Source organism: Paramormyrops kingsleyae, chromosome 11, assembly GCF_048594095.1.
Source record: "Paramormyrops kingsleyae isolate MSU_618 chromosome 11, PKINGS_0.4, whole genome shotgun sequence".
NCBI lineage: Eukaryota > Metazoa > Chordata > Actinopteri > Osteoglossiformes > Mormyridae > Paramormyrops > Paramormyrops kingsleyae.
Genome location: NC_132807.1, coordinates 14,791,695 through 14,811,247, shown reverse-complemented (window position 1 = coordinate 14,811,247; position 19,553 = coordinate 14,791,695). Strand labels below are relative to the sequence as shown.

The window sequence follows — 19,553 nt, the reverse complement described above, 5'->3', positions numbered from 1 at the left end:
GTTAGCTAACAGGTAGCTAATAGGTACACAGGTATATTTTGTTTCATGTTTTGAGTATATGTTTTTTAAGAACTGTTCCAATCACCTTGCTGTTTTCTATTGGGTCTTACTAACTAGTATAGGTAACACCAATGGGGGGTGTGGCCATGAATCAGTAGATTTTGAAATCACACAATGATGATGGCATAACACAAAACGTTTGGGTGGAACCCATGGTGGAACACTAATAAAATACAATGTAAAACACGACAGCCAAAGACACCATGCATAAAGAAGGCTGAAATCCCTGTGCGTGCTACTCTCCAACTTACCCAAAGCCTTACAGCTTCGCTTGTCAGGCCTGAGCTCATAGCCTTGCACACACCAGCACTGGAAGCCCCCTTCCGTGTTGCTACAGCCCTGGCTGCAGTAGCCTTCCTCTGCACACTCATCCATGTCTGCAGCGAGAGGGTGGTGGAGAGAGCATAGAGGGGTCAGCATTCCCATATGTTATCTTACATTAAATCAGCAAATAGGGATCAGTCTCTAACATTTTCAAATAAAATTAGATTTGGTGCCGTCATAAACAACAGCATTGTATTCCCCAGACAGCCCTGTCATTTGGTCTGGCTATCTAATCTGTACGCATCCCACACAGACCAACTTCTTAAATTTCTAGAAGTACTGAATGGATCATCAACAATGTGAAAGTTAATTAATGTGTTTTTACCTGAATGCTCTGAGTCCTTGTTGTGATATGAAAGCATACTTACTCATCTATCCCACTTATATGATTTGCAAAATCTTTTCCCACCAATATGGTATTGCTTTGTACGTGTCTTATTGTCCATGTTTGAGAATGTAAATTTAATTATTATTCTTATATGTTAAATATTTGTATTCTGTTTATTTCTCTTTTGCACTATGAATATAATTTTCTGCGATATAATATGAACTGTAACAGATCCAGTAATGGTATATACTGAGCCCTGGAAGGGCTGGGGGCAGTTTTTTTCTTCTTCATGTACACAATATACTTGTTACTCATTTATATTGAACTGGTGCTTTTATCCAGAAAGGTTTAAAGATAGAGGGAAAAGGTCAAATTTATGTACTTTGAATTCCCAAGCTCAGCATTGTTAGCAAAATGTGCTATCTGTCGAGCTACGAGAGCTGTCTGTGCAATTCTAAATTGCGCTTTAGTTTAACTTGCTCACAAAATACTTAAATCGAGCTCATCATCACACAGTGCGATAAGGAAATTAATCGTGTCTCATTTTGGTGTGAAATGGGACACAGCCTTCATTTTTCAATACGAGGCGACTGCAACATATAGGATTGATGGCAAAAAAAAACCAACAAAAATTTTATTATTTACAGTATATACAAGGGATTAGCTACTATATACAAGAACAGTATTTACAAATCAAAGTCTTTTTAACTCTTAGCTCTTTCACTTAGAGTATACCAATTCCTTACCCACAAAGCAACAAGTTATATTGGCGAACGAGTGATTATCTCCATTGATTACTGAACTCATGTTTTGAATGGTTAAACATGGTTAATCTGAGTATCCTTTAGACACATACACACACACACACACACACACACACACACACAAGTTGGTCTTCTTATCTAAACAGGAACCGTCCATTGATTTCTACTCAAAAAACCATAATTCCAATCATGACACCCTTAACCTCTACCCATCCCTAACCTTAACCATAAGTAACCAACCCAAATACAAGACTTTTGGCATTTTTACTTTTTTGATTGCATTCACAGATTTTTATAAAACTGAGGTTATCCAAATGGGGACCTCAAAACATTTCCCCAAAAGTAGGGAAATTTCAGGTTTTACTACACTTTGGGGACAATTTGGTCCTCAAATGTGATCTATACAAACCCAAACCCAAACACACACACACACACACACGTATTTGATTGCATGTTATTTATCCAACGACCCTGGAGCACTTTGTGTGATAAATTTCTGCAAATGAAAATACCTCAGTCTAAAGAAAATATTATTGTAAGCCTACCTTACATGCTCTCCCCATGTCACTAAATAAAAGTGACAAACTAAACTCTCCCACAATTAATTTCGCTTAGTTCCCTGCCATATATTTTAATGACCGGCTACATGACTGTTATGGAAAATATTTGCCAAATGGTGAAGCTAGTGACCAAAAATCAATATAAACTTTATTACAGTATAGTTCAAAAATAATCTTGCGCCCCACAGTTTTAAAATTACTCACCTGTACAACGATCAATAGGATATAGATCCATGGAAGATCTATGTTTACAAGATGGCGACTGCAGGCTAAGTTTTCGCTCTCAGCAGCGCTCTGCTGACAGTTCCAATTTTGTCCTCTCATTGCAGCTACAATTTTAGGTGTGATCAAGTGTACATTTTTAGGTGTAGATTTTCATCCATATGTTTTTGTGAAGTGGTAATAAGTGCCATCAAAGATCAAATAGGGTAAGTAGAGTAAATAATGACAATTACATTGACCCTTTTCACAAAGACCTATTATCTCATGCTTCTTTTTGTTATCGCTAAACACCATTGCTTCAATTTTTGTGCAATTCGTTTCAGAATTTCTCAAAATCCAGATCTTCACTCATACAATGTGCCGGAAAAGTTTGGCCAAATAATTTTTGGGTTTTGAACTTTTCATGCTGACAATCAAGTGTCTCAGCTAGCCTTCTCTCTGCTATCATTATGAGGCGCTACTTCAATGTTGGTGCAATTTGTCTCAAAATTTGATCAGGTCCAGATCTTAAACCTCATAACATGACTGTAAAGGTTGAAAATGATCTTTCAAATACTTTTTGAGTTATCATGCTAACGGGATCAAATGTCAGAAACTAGCCTATTTTGGCTATCAATATGTAGCGCTGTTTCAATTTTGGGGAGCTCCATCTCAAAAGTAGTCACTCCTACCATGTGTCTGAACAATACTTTTTTTAGAGTTATTGTGTTCATAAGACAAAGTGTCTTCTACAGTTGCAGTTTTCCTCCTTTGATACCACACAATGCTGCTGCTAAATGTTTGGGCCAATTTGTCTGAAAATGAAACCAGTTGTAGATCTTCATATAATGTTTTTGTGAAACAGCAATAAGATCAATCAAATACTTTAGGCTTATCACATTCACAAAGTCAAATGTCATCTGCTTTCACCCTTCCCTTTGATGCCACTAAATGGCGTCACTTCAGTTTTGGGGCAATCTGTCTCGAAATTTAATGACTTCCAGATCGGCTCCCAAACAATACATTTGCAGAGTTTGAAAAAGATTTGTCAAAAGCCTTTTGAGTTACAGTTTTAAGGGGATCAAGTGCCAAATACACCCTTTTTTTGCCATCACTATGCAGTACTGCTTCAGTTTTGTGGTCTCGGAATTTAATCAGTTTTAGCATGTCCTACACTGCCCGTCCAAGGTTTGAAAAAGATTGTTCAAACGGTTTTTGAGTTGAGTTATCTCCTTACATACCAAGGACTCTATGGAGGCAGCGGATCAGTGCTGAAATCATATGTATTCCCTGAAATCCAGGGAATACAATTACACACAGAAAATTCTGGAGGCAGCCTAAAGAGAATACAAACTAGAATAGCAGCGGAGAGCTTCAGTGTAAGTCAAGGATGTGAGCTAAAAGGAAGCATGCTATTTGTTCTGCAGTCAGAGACAAATACAAGAAAAAACTATAGGCGCTTTTCCACTGCATCAAGTACCATCATTTTGGTACAGTACTTTTGGCACTTTCTACATTGAGTTCCAGTACAAGAAGTTCCAGTATCAAAAGTGCCAAACTAGCTATGGGACTTTTTTGGTACTATGGTACTTTGGGGTGGGACTTTCTTTGTCAATTGGTTATGCAAAAAGACAGGTTCTGAAGCACAATACAACTGCTGTCTTGAACAAAGTTGCAAACTCAGAAACCAACTATAAATAAAAATGAAAGAAAGTAATGGTAATTCCTGCATGAACAAATGAAGTCAACAAAGCTTTAATTGTGATCTGGTCAGAAGAACAGATACAACAAGATCACCATGGCATGACAAGAAATAAGGTTTTATATAATAATTATAATAGTAATTGGAAGATTTTCAAGTATTGCAATGTATTGTACCCCAATATAAATTAGGGTATTTATAAAACAAAAAAGGAAACATAAATTAACTCTGAAACCCGTATATGAGTGATTTAAACATCATGGCTAAAAATGATTGTGATTGTCTTGGAGAACGCAATCAGCACTCATTCAAAAAGCAGCAAAGGTAAACTTTAAACTGATTTTTAAACATATACTAGATAATCTTGAAAAAGGAATAATAATTAATATTGCAAAACTAGTTTTGCAAAAAGTTATTTTTCCCCATGACAGAGTAAAAATGTTTCAGCAAAACTTAAATTCCCTGTGCTATAATGTCCATACAGAATTAAAGGTAAGAAAAAGCCTGATCTCAATCTAGCTGACTAGTGATGTTAAAATTGCATGTCCATAACATGCAACTTTGGTATCAATATCACACATCGTCCATCCCTATAATACACTGCAGCCATTTTTAGGACTCAGTACAAAATGTCCTGCCTCGCATTGTGATGTCATTCGGTGCCAGCACCAGTTTTTACGGCAGTGGAAAACCAACACCTTGAAGTACCGTACTATTGCCCAAAAATACGGTATCTGGTGCGGTGGCAAAGTGGCCTATGTCAGAACTCCTCTGATTAGGACAATTCCTGTGAGAAATAAATGCACAGCTAGGATCTGCCTTTAAGGTAAACTAGATATACTGTGGGACTGAGAGCCGGTTTGGTCAGATATCTGTCATGCAGCAACTACAGAGAGAGGGAGGCTAGATAAAAAACATCCCTCCCTAATCACAGAAAAAACAGGTCATCTGCTTAAGAGCCTCAGATGTGCTAAAAAAAAAGTAACACTTCCAGGCAAAGAATGCATCTCTTAAGTAATATTTAGTCATAGATCATGTGAAATCCATGACTCATAATGTATTCCTAGTTTGTTAGGCTGCTTTTAGTACAGCTGGCAGACAAGCCAAATGTAGAATTATGAGAAACTCAAAAAAGTCTCACAAACAATATACCACATATCAGGGATACAAGATCCAAAGCACTACTGATGAATGCAGCTGATTGGCGTGTTTGCATGCAGCCCCGGCGCTGCTCGCCCTGGCGCTGCTCACCTTGGCAGCTCCTCCCATCCTCAGCCAGCCTGTAGCCTGTGTGGCAGGTGCACTGGACCATGCCGCGAGTCATGCGGCACTTCTGAGAACAGCCACCATTGTTCACGCTGCAGTTCTCATCACTGGACCTTGGACCTGGGGGCCAGAAGACATATACAGGAGGGTCAGATATTGGCTTACGGTGTACTTCACATTTTGCATGAGACTCTAGTCCATATTTTCTGTCACATATCTGTGACAAATCAGGGAGTTCCCTGACCAAATTTATTTTCTGAAATCTATGCTGAGTGACATACCAGCTCTGACTCGGAGGCGTGCAAACATGCAGTTTCATGTGGCTTCCACGCTGACTGGCATGCTGAAAGGGTTGTGGGTCAGACTCACCGCATTCCTGCATAGGGTGCTCATCTGTGCCATCCCCACAGTCGCTGACCTCATTGCACACCTTTCGCAGGCCGATGCAGCGACCGTTTCCACACAGGAACTGGTCAGGGGCACAAGGCGGGTTTTCTGCAACCAGCGTGTCCAGGGGAGCCAAAATGTTAATGCAAAAGGTCAGCACATATTCCAAAGAGCTGCATTTTCATGTGAACACTGCTAATTCAAATGCCCTCTAAACTGACACTGGTGGGGCTGCCATTAACCAAAGGCTATACATTGGGCTGAATGTTATATGGTTTTAACTCTGCCCTGCAGCCATGCAGAGAATATAGACCAGCCTGAGGCCACGCACAGGATATAGACCGGCCTGAGGCCACGCACAGGATATAGACCGGCCTGAGGCCACGCACAGGATATAGACCGGCCTGAGGCCACGCACAGGATATAGACCGGCCTGAGGCCACGCACAAGATATAGACCAGCCTGAGGCCATGCACAGGATATAGACCGGCCTGAGGACACGAACAGGATATAGACCGGCCTGAGGCCAAGCACAGGATATAGACCGGCCTGAGGCCACGCACAGGATATAGACCACCCTGAGGCCATGCACAGGATATAGACCAGACTAAGGCCATGCACAGGACTGACTGTGCCCACTGTAAATATCCTGTAAGAAATTGATTCCCATTTTGACAAATAAACACAACATGAAGCTATGGCAGAATAATCAGTATTATGACTGTATTGTTTTTCCTTTAATTATTAAATTAATGGACACTGTCAAGTTACTTTATGCACTTGGCTTATCAAAGACCATCATACACAAACAGCAGAGAGCTTCCTGGTGAAAGTGCTGGAGACATGAATATGTGATGTTCAGTAGTGTGTTGTGGCTCAACACCTCCTTTACCTGTTTTCTCACAGCCATCCTCGTCGCTGCCGTCCGAGCAGTCATTTTCACCATCGCATCGCCATGACAACCGGACACAGCGGCCGGACGCGCAGCGGAACTGTTCGGCGGTGCACATGGAGGTGGCTAAAGGAGATCAAACGGTGTGAGTGTTCACCCGCACAGAGACGCACACACTTTTCCTGGTGAACAATGCTGGGTCGTGACCAACTCGTTCTGGCAAGCAAGTGATGGCAGATAAACACTCACTGCAGTTCTTCTCGTCAGACTGGTCATCGCAGTCAAACTCGCCGTCGCATCGCCAGCCCGCGTTGATGCACATACCACTGCTGCACATGAACTCCACAGAACGGCAGGGCTGGTGGGAAGCTGTAATGCAGAGGGAAACTACAAACTTAATGGACGGTACCTCACGCACTTATCATGCTAAACATCAGGCGATGAAGGGCCACCGGGAGTCACTACACTTGGTTCCTGTCAAATGGTCATGTCATGTCAAGCCTATTAATACTGAACTAAAGAAATGGAAGATACTGGATGAGATGGGTAAGAGAGTGGGAGACACAAATATAATCTCCATTCACACCTGCTCACAGAAAAAAACACCGCTATTTATCTGATTTCGAGAGGCAAAACAACAGGTGCCTCGCTACCCACATTAAAAGGTAGGCATTACGTCATTCTTCAATCTGCCCAGCTAGACTTATCAGCTAAAACCCTGCCTATCACACTGACTCAACTAATTTACAGACCAAAGAGCCCAGACTGATGAAGATATTTCATTATGTGTATGACTCAGCCAAGTAGACATTCCTGAATTAAACAAAGAAGCCTTGATAGTGTCTTTGACACAAGAGAATGGCTGAAGAATGTCATCTGAAGATGAGTCAAGACTGGAATGTTCTTTTGCCATATTGTTCAGGGCTGTTTGCTTAGCTTTGAACCTCTCTCAGATTTCCAAAAGATGAGTGAGGGGAAAAACGTGTCAGAAGCTCAGGTTAAGAAAAAAAAAAAATCATTGTGGGGTGAGATTTGCGAAGGGTGGAGCATTCGCTGGAATGTTTATTTTCTTTATGGTTCTACATTATAATCTAATTTATAAAACACTTCATTTTGAGTGTGACATTTCACTCATCCTCCTACACTATGTTTAATATAGCCCTGCACAAGTGATTACTTGCAAAAACAAAATAAAAAAAAAATCCTTCCAAGATGATACTAGATAGCACTGATGACAACATTCTTGTATGAAGGTGAACTCTAAAGCCACTACAAGCTGCTTGAGGACTGTTTTTAGATCATAACTCCATTGTGTTTGACGCCCCATATAATGCAGCAATTTAGGCAGGGGGATATATTCTCCGTCAAAGGCAGCTAGATTCCAGGAAGATGCCATCCTGTAACTAACTGATGGCCAGTGATGTTATCAGACTGCAGTCTTCCACAGGCTCTATACAGACTAGGGATGAGTATGCATTGTCGAATATTTGAAGGCGTGTACATAATCAGGAAAAAAAAAGATAAATGAGCTATTTGAATTATTTGCCAGCAATATAATTAGCTGTAATTTTTTCATACATTAATAATCTTTCTAAGCCAATCAATCACTTTTGTCCTTGCTCACTCATTATGTGGTGCATTTCTGAGAAATGTAACAAAAATAAGTGAGGTGAGCAAGCAAACAAAACCTGATCACTAGAAGACATTTGACTTTCGCAACAAGGAAATATTTTGCATCCCACAGATGGACACTGAGCAAAAGCAAGTGATTCGGCGGCACTGCTTTGGGTCTGTTTGCACAACCTGCAGCAACAAGTTAGAGAATCTGAAAACACTGCTGTTCATTTTATATGTACATTTATGCTGTCATGGCTGTTACAAAAGGTACTAAAATCCATGTTCTGTGAATTATGTTATTGTCACTCTGCTAGTAGAGATTTTTGGTGAGAATATGAACTACTGACTTGCCTTTTCCAGTAAAATCAGACACTATTGTTCACTATCGGTAAGATGTTATATTTGGCTACAGCTCGTTTTAGGTAAATTTTCATATTTATTGTAAAATTTAAAAATACCACAATGTGTGTTTTTCCATATTGTTCAGCCATAGTTTCAATCCTACTTTTAATATTTAAAGTTATCCTTTTGCTGTAATGCGTGATGTCTGGTTTTATATGGAAATAAATTAATTGAATAACCTATAAGCCAGTAATATAAGTATTATTAGGATTGTGTTGATAAAAATAAATAAACTTCCATTCGCTGTAACTGCCTAAGGCGCAGGCATCAACACGCTATGAAACCATCAACCCAGGTTCAGTAAGAGAGCCACAGTGTTTACTCTCTGAGGTCACCGATTAACCTAGCGATTTTTCTTATGACTGTGTTGAAAACTGCTTCAAAACACCAGTTTCTTCTGATTGAAAAAATATCTCCTAGTTTAATGAGAGCCTCAGATCCAGGGAATGGGGTGATCACAGTTAAAAATGCAGAATGATGAAGGGATGTCGCTGTCTATTCAGTCGAGATGACTTTTCTCCTGTGCAGCTGTGCGTTCAAGGGAAAACGGAGAAGGGAGAGCACCGAGGTTAAAGAAACGAGGATGAGATAAGAAGCTGAGATCAGAGGGGAGAGCGTGACGGGGATTTTTGGGATCAGATAACTTGGACCGTGCTCATGGATCTTGCTTCAGATTAAAAACATCATTCAGACCTACATCACGCACAAACCCATGCAGAGAGAGATACAGCTGGATATGGCCCTTACAGCAGTCCGACTCATCAGACCAGTCCCCACAGTCGTCGTCTCCGTCGCAGTGGTAGATGTCCAGGATGCAGCGGCCGTAGGAGCACTGAAATTCTTCCATGCTGCATGTGGCCGCCATCACATCAGAGGCTACAGAGAACATATTTACCAAATTATTTCAATGTCGACTGAAAGAAACACGAGTAACAGATCACAGATGCTACACTGAGGCCACACAGCAAAGATTTTCCAGTTGTACAAAATTGGTGACCCTGGACATGCATTTCATAATTTGAGAGAAAAATGAAAACTTATAAATATACAGATTACAAAAATTACTGTTCTGTAAGGATATGTTAAATCCAAACCTGTGAATGCATTGTAAAGAATGGACGGTTATTATAAATATTACTCTTTTTACTCTTTCCGCTGACACGACTCTATGACAGCTGTTGTGAATTTTAGCAACCATCTATGCGACATTCATATATAAATAAGCCGCAAAACAGATGTTAGGTATTCCAAGCGATGTTACAATCCCATGGCTTTTGATGATAATTAAAGGTATTAAGGCATTTATTGTCATGTGATCATTTTTATTATTAAGGTTTGATATGTTCTTTATTATTTGTATGAAGCACCTGCTGCCTTTATGAAAAGTACACAGTAAGGACTATGAAAACAACCATAAGGTTGCAAAAAATCTCATATATACTGCAAGCTTTACTCTTTCATGTCTATTCACTCATTCAAAAGAGTGGCTTTGAAACTGAATATTTATCTTCCATGCCCTCTGCTTTTCACCAGCATTCACTGAATAGTGAGCATATCCATAGAAGTTCAAAAGTTCCACGCTGTACACACCCTCAGCAGAACAGAACAAAACCACAAAGGCAGGATCAAGACTATAATGCACACCTGCCTCACTTTTGAAGTGCTACCAATGTCAAATATAGAAATGAGAAGGTGATGCAATGCATAAAATAATGCAGGGGATCTGTTCTGCGGTCTGCCAAGAAAACCTTCATACTTCATCTGCAGATTTGTATGTTTGGTCGAGTACATATTTATATATGGTTTTATAGCAAATGAAACACTCCTACTATTTATATATCGATAGATCCTATCACAAATCATAGGGGAATGTAATTTAATTGATGGTCTACGTGACTACAGCCACCCATCGACATGTCCTATCGAGTAATGTCCAGTTGTACTTACATTCAAGGTCCCATAGGAGCCGTAATAAAAGTAATTGAGAGACATCTGAAGCAGACATATTGGACGTTAGCGGACGTATTTAACCACATCTGTGGCATGCGGCAAGAACCAAAACTAACCAAGCACTGCCACTACAGAGGCTTACTTAAATGTGTGTGATATTGTATCTTATGTTGTCTCTTATATTTGACCTATACCTTATAATGATCAAGAAACGTCCAGATTGCCTTATGTCCTCACTTCTGGGATGAAACCTGGATGTAACACTCCTCACTTAATGACCGAGTTCCATTCCGATCAGCGAGGAGTCACCTCTTTACTGATATTTCAAGCATAATATACTGGTAGTGGGTTTGTGCCAACCATCTTTAGATATTGTTTTAATGTCACTTTTCCACCATTTATAACATTTTTAGTATATTCCGGTAGTGTACTTCATACTGTAATAAATAATGGAAATCAGCTCTAATATACATTACTGAGGTTTGACTACTGTAAATACAGGTAATCTTTTTTATTTATTCTGAATAAAGAAAAAGTCTAAAGGAAACTACCACCTGAAAACTGTTTTAATTTGCATAACATGCATTACACATTACTGTGTATAAAAATGCGTACATAAAAATATGCAGTCTTGGAGTTTGCGAATGCTAGTGGTGTGAATACTGACCGACTGCGGGAACGAGACTGAGAAAGGATGCCGCGAGATGAGATACTTGATGCCAAGTCGCCGCATTGATGTTTCTACAGCGTACAATCCCGACTGGTCAGAGAGTCATGAGTCCAGTGGTCATTAAACAGGTAGGTTGTTAAGCGAGGAGTGTCTGTACCACGTTTCACCCAAGCTACCCCCCCCCCCCCCAAAAAAAAAAAAATTAAAACCTCCTGAAGCACAGATACAATCAAAAGAAAAGTGCAATAATGATAACATCTGGCAAAATGTAGACCACCATAAAAAGCAGCGGTCAGTCATAACCGCACACATTGGCTGTCGCATATCCATTCGGATGATGATCCGACATGATCATCCACCCACTCCTCACCCCCAAGTGATGAACTGTCAAGTACAAAATTCCCCATCAATCCTTTCCATTTGCAACCGGGGCATTTATCTACACAGATGAAAGCTCTGCCATTAGCCAGCTGACAGCATCAGAGAGGAGCTTTGATGTCTTTTAGAAAAAAAAAGTTTTTACAGAGGACGAACTTTCAGTAGTCAGAGATTGGGGTTACTTTTCATTCATCTTTTTGTGATGAACATCCGAAAGCCCAAAAGCTCCCCTAACCCTACTTTTACATATAGTCCAGTATATCCAGACAGTCTTCATGCCTTGGGATTCCATCTTTGTGGTCGCATGCACATTATGCAATACCGGACGTCCCTTTGGTATCATAATTGACACTAGATGGGCACTCTTACTATTGCACCATGTAATCTCTGGATACCTCTTTTCTGTTGCATGACACATCAGCCTAGAAAAGGTCTGGCGAAAAAAATTATACTATGCAGCATTTTATTGCTCTGCCGTATCGATTTACTGTATTCTGAAACTTTTTGTTTCAAGGAGGACATATATTTAAAAAAAAATACAAAGATGAGCTGTGTGGGCATGCATCATGCAAGCAGAAGGTAAGATACCATCGCAGACTTTGGCTGCAATTCAGGAGACAAGAGGATAATAAGCCAAAATGTTTTGTTGAAATGCGTATATCTCAGATGTCAGTTAGCTGATAGTGTTAAATTCCACTTCCAAAGAATCAAATTCCTTTATGATCATTGGTCCCCTCAAGCTTTATCCTTTCTTTATAGGAATTTGATAATTGTGAAAAGGAAATGTTAATGTCAGATAATGTGAGATGTGCATGGGCTGTAACCCTAATTCTTATGGGTAAAAGTCACAACTATAGCTCAGATAGTTGTAATCACAATCTCGGATCATTCCCATACAAATTCTCCAAAAAAACACTTCAGAAAAAGTAGATTTTAAGTATGAAAAACATGTTGCCAAAACCCTAATCAATCTCAGATGTAAGAGACTGCAACAAATATTACACTGTTAATTGCATTCAGTGTCTCCAGGCAGTCTATTTAAAGCAAATCAAAGAAATCAGTGTATCGGGTTCTGGCGAAGTAACAGGAGAGAAACTTCATTATTTAACAATCGAGCATGAGAGCCATAAATTAGCAGCTTTAGCTGAACAGCTCATAACTCATAATTCAAGTTTTAACACTGGCATTCTTCGGGACAGATAATGACATGAAAGGATTTTCCCCTCACAGCTTTGCAGTGCGCTGATCTCCACTCGGCGACAGTAATACCCAGGGCTTTCGCAAGAGACCGAGCGAGACTGGAGTGCCGGTGGGAGGACAACCATGCTGTTACAACAGGCCCCAATTCAGCAGTCTCAGTGCAGCAGCCTGATTGGCCAGTTTCATGGGAGAGTCAAAAGGACACAGGGCATGGTAGGACTCCTCATTAGCTTATGCATGCCAGGCATTCACTTTTCCAGCCAACCACTGCTGCCATTATACTGCCTATTCTTGGATTAGTATTCTTATTATATTATTATTAAATCATTATTTTTATTTTTTATTTTAGATCTGCTACACATTTTGTATCATGTGGAAGTGCAGTGCCGCTCTGGGCAGACGTGACTCACGGCAGTTCTCCTCATCGGAGCCGTCCTTGCAGTCTGTGTCGCCGTCACAGTACCAGTGCTCGGCAATACAGCTGCCGTCAGTACAACGAAACTCTTTGTCGGAACATTTCCTCATGTCTGGAACAAAGTGGAGAAAAGCAGATATTCGGGGTGGTCAGTACATCCCAGCCACCACTTCCTATGATCAGCCTGCTCCCAGAAGACACTTTGGCACCTATTTAACATACTGGAATCCCTCTGATGTTGCCCTTGTCTTCTGGCACAGACTGCTGGACAGTGTAAGCATCATCTGTGCTATGTCTGTGGGGTGTTTAGCTGGAAACTTCTCATCAGAGGATATATGCTGTCATGAGATTCTCATGTGAGTATGCGACTTCTTTATTAAAAATATTTTTTCCTCAAAATAACCGACTTCAGAGATTTCTGCAAAAGCTTTCCTGTTCTGCAATTAATACTACAATGTATTTTTAGGGCAGCAAAAACATTCTTTTGATAATTGATTAATCATTTGATCAGGTGATCAACTAATCAATTAGTTGCGCAAAAGGACAGGGTTTTAAGAAAAGTGCAAATGCTTTATTTAAACCAGGGCTCTTCAAATCTGGACCTCGAAATCCAGGCCTTGTTTTCAGTTCTCCCAGGTAGTTAGTTTAACAATTACTAATTGGTCAGAGGCTTCACACCTGGCTCACAGGTAAAGGAAGGCTGGAAACCCAGCAGTGCTCAGACCTCAAGGACCGTGATTTGAATAACCCTGATTTAAACGGTATTTTTAAGTCACAGTGTACAGAATCTCTATTTAAAGTGACAAAGTGGCATAGAAACAAAGATCCGCTGTCTCTGCCATATTTAACTTGCTAATGATTTATAACAAATGTAGTGTATGCACAACCATGCACATACCATTATGGTAGCACACAATAAGAGAGAAGCATGAACTAGGTTCATGCTTCACACCAATGTTAATGCGGCAAGGTGGTGATGTCATTATACACAATTTTTACAAATGCAAAAATGCAATTAATCGATGACAATTTGTTGTCAACTATTTTCATTACCTATTATTATCAACATTATCGATTAGATGTTGCAGCGATAATATTTTATGTGGAAAAACAATGTATAAATTAACTGGCCTCACTTAGGTAAAGATGTGGTTTTCCCCTGCATTTCGAGCTTAGTGAAAGCTCCACTAGACTTCCTGCAAATCAGCCAAATTAGCAAAGACCCCATTAGCAAATGGAGGCAGGAGCATTTAACCTTGGGAGTAATCTAAAAAGGGCCTGTGTGGCCTCTGAAGAAATCATAAAAGGGGCTTAAGAGCAATGGCACTGAACCAGCACAGAGAATTTTATAGCAGAGCCTGAATGTCCTCACTACTAATGGAATACCCTGAAGCAGCTGGCCCACCTGCTCTACTTGCTCGTGGTCTGGAGTAATCACATGGGAGTCTCCACTGAAACTAAACGTGTAGCTTAAGCAGGAATGGTAGGATTCTGGTTAAGCACAAGGCCAGGCCATATTCTTCAGTGTAAAAGATTTTTGTTTTTTTGAGTGGGTCATGACACTTCTAAGGTTTCTCTCTATGCAATGGGAGTGGAAGTAATCATTTAAGGTCAACAATTAAGACACTGAGCCAAGTTAGTTAGAGAAAATAGATCTAAAACAGGTAAGTGGGAGTGGCATCGAACAATGGCTGTTAAAAAAGACCTTAAGAACCGATGGGTCTCAGCCAAATAAACAAGATACACAGTGTAGCATGAAGGATACAGTCAAAGAGAAAATTCGGAAACAAACACGTCAATGAACATTGATTTTCACTTTGTCTATAATTATGATCTCCGTTAGAGTAGAATAAAACACACAAGCAAGACCGTAGAAACATGGTAAAGAAACATAACAGATGTCTTGAAGGTGTCAGTCACCCAGTGTCTGGAACACCTCTATAAGGGAGAAAGGCATTTACCCTATTAACCTCACGTTTGAGCTCACACCATGGTCAGATGGCCAACCTTGTTTGCACAAAATTTCAAAGAACGCTGTGGGAACCCTTGAATCAATTTCCAGTGGGATTCTTAAATGCCACTACTAGTTACAGACTCAGATGTGGCCTTGACAGCAGATGTTTTGATCTTCAGCAAAGAATGAAAATTGTACAGTGAGACAGAACAAGACTGCGTATGTCCAGATAGAGAATGTAAAAAAAAACTTACCGCACTGCTCATCACTGTTGTCTCCGCAGTCGTTGTCACCGTCACAGTGCCAAAGGCTGCGAATGCAGTAGCCATTCTGACAGTGGAACTCATCCTCCTCACACTCCCTGGGCGCTGTACAAAGGGAGAGGGAGACACCAAACCACAGAACAGAATCAATTATTGCTCTCAAAAGGAAAAAAAAAAAGTAGGTAGAGAAGTAGACAGGACAATAAATAAGGATCTGGCGGGAGCAGCAGCAGCAAGCTGATGACCTTGCCCTTGTATATCGTTCAGGACACGTAATGGCTCTAAAGAATTTACTGACAAACTGTTTTGATGGTGTCTGAAGGAATTTCAATTATGATGTCATTTATATATCAGAATGCACGTGTGAGCTTTTACAGATCCCATTAATGCCTTGACAGATGCCACTTTTTGAGCAGAAAATAATGTGGTGCTGAAAGCAAAGTGTTGCCAGCAAAAATAAATATGATGGCATTCACTCTTAGGCTGTAATCAATATCTTACAAGGCTAGTACTTAAACTGAAACATGATGCTTTTTAAACCAAACAGAAATAAAATTACTGAAAGTGGGCTGTCATTAAATATTTATTATTTCTCTTCATTCCACTCAAAAAGCATTTTCAACAGCATACTTCACATGAAAGCATATTTCAAAATCATGTACTATCAATCGCAGAAAAATATACAGAAAAATAAGCTTTTTTGCTTATTGATGAAATATTTCTATCACTATATGCTGTAATATGTTATCTAATCAAGAGCTGTGATGCTTTATTGAAGGTACCATTTTCTCCACTTAGAATTATGACAGAAAGCTCCCTAGAGCCACAGGATAAATTTAATTTTATTTCAGCTGCACTTCATAATAAAATTCCCGCATCTGTTTCTCCAATCAGAGGCAAGTGAGACCAAATTTATGTGCTTCACTCTGGTGCATGGCTGTCACACCGTGCTAGGTGCCCGCTGACTCTGTAATGTACTGAACAAAGCAGAGCTCCACCACAACATTTAGAGAATGATGTGTTCTGACTCAGCGAGTGCCATGCTTGTACATCTGCATACATAATACATTCAATGCTGCACTGCATTTTTCCACATTTCCCCCATGTATTCCCTTATAAGAAGAAATGTCAAATTGTAGCCCAGCAGAATATCAGTCACGAGAGCAAACACTGATGAAAGATCACATGAAGCGATTAGCCTGCAGGACACATTACGCCTAAAAGTACTGTAAGTGATGGCTATTAAGAGATTCTTTTTTAAATTAATGTGCAAGTAAACAAAAGCGCAAAACTGCATCTCACACAGTGCTAGGATAAATAAAACTCTCTCAAACACTGAGAAGACAAGCACAACAATGCACTCATACATAGTTTATGTTTCTACATAACCCGTAGAATAACTGTTTGCAAAGAATGTTTTAAATCCCATTCTCCTTTTTCCTGATGTGCACAATCAAACCAAATATTTTACAGATCTACAGTTCCTTTCCTGCCCTTTAAATTATAGAAAACATGCACAAGAATTATTAAAGAGAGGGGGAAAGGTTACAAGGCATAAAAATTAAATATTTACCGCAGGCTCACACCAGGCAGACCTGGCTGTAAGTAACATTTCTGTGTCAGGACCTTAAAATATGGGTCACACACGCCATTGCAGCTTGGCCCCCACCATGCTGACAAACACTGTCATGCCAGCTGTGCATTAGCACCAAACCCAGAAGGACTAAAGCAAGTAAGTGTCTGGTACAGAGGCACATCCGAATGATGAGAAACGAATTTGGGCCGGATGACAGATCCCCCATGGAGACCTCCCTTATGAACATACACAACAAGCTATTAGAGGAAGCAGACATGTACCAAGAAGACTCTCTACTTAATAGTATCTTCACAGATATTTAATACAGCCTGGTTACACACCTGTAGGACAAATAAGGAGGAGAAAAGGATACATTGCCAGAACATAATATACAGTATATGTGTACATATATGAGTCAGCTGCATATTCATTCTAATGGTGTCTGGGTGCCTGGAGAGTATATATATAAATGCACAGATAAATACACTAAATAGCTGCAGCAGATATACTACCTCCTGTAATGGTCCTTGAGCTGTCCCTGCATGCATAGTAAAAAGGGCTTCCCCACTGGCTAAGAATCCTTCTTGGTTGCCAAAATCATAATTTACATGCACAGTAATTAAAAAAAAATAGACAAGCATGGTGAATAAAGTGTAAAGCAGATCTAGCTCCTCAGCTACGGCACTGAATTGACGGTGTGCAGTAGTGCATGACACCGTCTGCTTATACGGTGGGGAAAGATAAAGCCAATATTATGGCCCTATATACCTAGTGCTACCTCTGCAAGCCTTCTGTACGGCCAGTTGGGCTCTATTTTGGTCACAAACACTTGTGGAGCTTTCCGCAGGCAAGGGAGGAAGTCTGTAAACAGAGGTAGAAAGGTTGTGTCCGAAATTCCCATATATCAGGTGCCTTGCTTCAGGTCCCTAATCTCATGCAGGGAGCTGTGTAAGGAGCCCCAAATGAAAAAACACCCACCCTTGGGTGTACTGGTGCCATATGCAGACATATACATATGTCCCCATAGGGACGGGGGGGCACTTACGGCAGTCGTGCTCATCAGAGTCATCCTCGCAGTCGTTGTCCCCGTCGCACACCCAGGAGCGGCGGATGCACTTGCCATTGTCACAGTGGAAGTCCAGTGGTGAGCAGGTGGGCAGCACTGGGAGGACAGAGGCACAGGGAGCGTCACCAGCAGGCCCAGGTCACATATATACATGCAGCATGAGAAATGCATGGTGTGCTGCGTCGCATGGGCCAGCGCATCACGGCAGTGGGCGCATTAGCTTGATCAATGCAGTGCCTCTTTTGGGCCAGAAATGTGTCTGGGGTGCTAATGCTCTGGCCTCAGTCTTCAGGGGAATGACAGCCAAAACAAACTGTGCTGCCGCCTTGCATGAGGTGGCTCTGAAGTACCGCACAAGAATTTTAGCAACCTGAAAACCCAATGAGCGAGAGAAGAGAGACAATCAACACAGAATACAAAGAAACAGAAGATACAGGAAAATGGGACAGAATAATCAAGATGCAACAACAACAGAGGCTGGCATTACCAGGGAATAATACAGCTCCACATTATTACTAGGCTGTTTCCATGGCAATATGAATGCAAGGATCAAAGTTTCCACTCTATTCACTGGGTGACCATCAGGGTGTTTTTGATAAGGGGGCTGGCTTCCTTCTTACCCAGTGATGCTTAGGGTGGAAGCCCTCCAGCCTGAAGCTAATGCCTGTGGCGTCATCATATTTGTTGAGCCAGCATTGGACTGATACTCATGTAAGCCTCGCTTTCTTTGATAAGAAATTGTGTTATGAATTTTTTTTTATGAAAATAAAAAAAAAACATCCGTTTTGCTTCTGTGCAAGGTCACTGACTTACAACAACATGACAACTATGTATGAATGAAAAAATCATAAGCTTCGACATACTATATTTGGCTCAAATGTACTTCACAAAAATGTGGGGGGTGGAGCCTGTGAAGCAGGTAGCATAGTAAGGAACAGGAACCAGTAATGCATGATTTTGTTTACATTCCAGAATTCTAAAAGTGATAAAAGTGAAAAGTGACCACAGAAACGCACATCATGGCACTTCACAGCTGCCGGCTTCGCAAGTGCCAGGATGCTTTATGAAATTCGATTAAACGTTGCTTGTAAAAGCGTGATACACTAAGCACATTTGTCACAACCGAAAAAGGGAATGAAAACAGAAGGTCAGTAACAAGAAAAGTGAAATGGATCACCCTGAGCCATTCGAAGAATGTGTTCAAGTAGTCACTTTGCAAGTGCTTCTACTGTTGTGGCTTTAGCTAGAGTCTAGCCCTTTGGTTGCAGCACATAGAGAATACACAAGAGAATACAAGGAGGCACTCGCTGACAGACATCAACACATACTAAACACACATGGTACTTCACCATATCAGATGCATCTACAAAGATAGTGGTGCTTAGGCAATGCCTACTGGAGCTCTTTTGATATGTATTTTTTTATCAGCTGATGACAGTTGTGATTATCCGTTTGCCACACTGAGGAATGCAAAAACTGCCAGCCCCACGCCATTTATACTGGAGCGGAGGTGCTGCCTCAGCACAACCTTCTAGTGTTATCTTCCTGGGCATACCTCAGACTTCTCTATGGTCCATC

General features: G+C 40.6%; 1 protein-coding gene across 4 annotated transcripts in view; it reads right to left on the bottom strand.

The window, feature by feature from the left end:
- Positions 1-19,553, bottom strand: part of lrp4 (low density lipoprotein receptor-related protein 4) — a 95,586-nt gene that overhangs the window by 24,785 nt on the left and 51,248 nt on the right. For all 4 annotated transcript variants that reach the window (XM_023806093.2, XM_072718109.1, XM_023806111.2 and 1 more), the window contains exons 3-11: positions 17,955-18,071; positions 15,325-15,438; positions 13,112-13,228; positions 9,251-9,379; positions 6,734-6,853; positions 6,485-6,610; positions 5,575-5,700; positions 5,191-5,325; positions 312-437 (exon numbers count right to left, since the gene is read on the bottom strand). In XM_023806093.2, coding sequence (XP_023661861.1) covers positions 312-437; positions 5,191-5,325; positions 5,575-5,700; positions 6,485-6,610; positions 6,734-6,853; positions 9,251-9,379; positions 13,112-13,228; positions 15,325-15,438; positions 17,955-18,071 — 1,110 coding nt within the window. The remainder of the gene's footprint in view (positions 1-311; positions 438-5,190; positions 5,326-5,574; positions 5,701-6,484; positions 6,611-6,733; positions 6,854-9,250; positions 9,380-13,111; positions 13,229-15,324; positions 15,439-17,954; positions 18,072-19,553) is intronic.